Source organism: Penaeus monodon, chromosome 33, assembly GCF_015228065.2.
Source record: "Penaeus monodon isolate SGIC_2016 chromosome 33, NSTDA_Pmon_1, whole genome shotgun sequence".
NCBI classification, from domain to species: Eukaryota; Metazoa; Arthropoda; class Malacostraca; order Decapoda; family Penaeidae; genus Penaeus; species Penaeus monodon.
In genome coordinates this window covers 12,922,613-12,923,095 of record NC_051418.1, presented here as the reverse complement: position 1 = coordinate 12,923,095, position 483 = coordinate 12,922,613, and the positions used below count along the sequence as shown (strand labels likewise).

The following is a 483-nucleotide window of genomic DNA, read 5'->3' as shown; positions in this document are numbered from 1 at the left end:
CCGAGAATGGTTCTGTCCCCCGACTGACGGCCCCCTTTGGGGACCTGGGGGGGGGGTTTTTGTCCCTGACTGACGGCCCCCTTGGCACCTGGGGGGGAGGGGTTTTGTCCCTATCGGCGGCCCCATTGGGGCCCCGGGGAGGGTTCTGCCCTGACTGCGGCCCCTTGGGCACCTGGGGAGAGGGGTTTTGTCCCTGACTGACGGCCCCCCTTGGGCACCGGGGAAAGAGGGTTTTTGTCCCTGATGCGGCCCCCCTTGGGCAACCCGGGGGGGAGGGTTCTGTCCCTGACTACGGCCCCCTTGGCACCTGGGGGGGAGGTTTTGTCCCCGACTGACGGCCCCCTTGGGCACCCGGGGGCGAGGGTTTTGTCCCCGCTGACGGCCCCCTTGGGGACCTGGGGGCGAGGGTTCTGTCCCCGACTGACGGTCCCCCCCGGGCACCTTGGGGCGAGGGTTCTGTCCCTGACTGACGGCCCCCCCCGG

At 70.6% G+C, this 483-nt stretch overlaps 1 protein-coding gene across 1 annotated transcript in view; it reads right to left on the bottom strand.

Moving 5' to 3' along the window:
* Positions 1-110: 110 nt before the first annotated feature.
* LOC119594254 (basic salivary proline-rich protein 1-like) overlaps positions 111-483 on the bottom strand; it is a 9,262-nt gene continuing 8,889 nt past the window's right edge. Inside the window, exon 3 of the mRNA XM_037943323.1 lies at positions 111-420. Coding sequence (XP_037799251.1) covers positions 111-420 — 310 coding nt within the window. The remainder of the gene's footprint in view (positions 421-483) is intronic.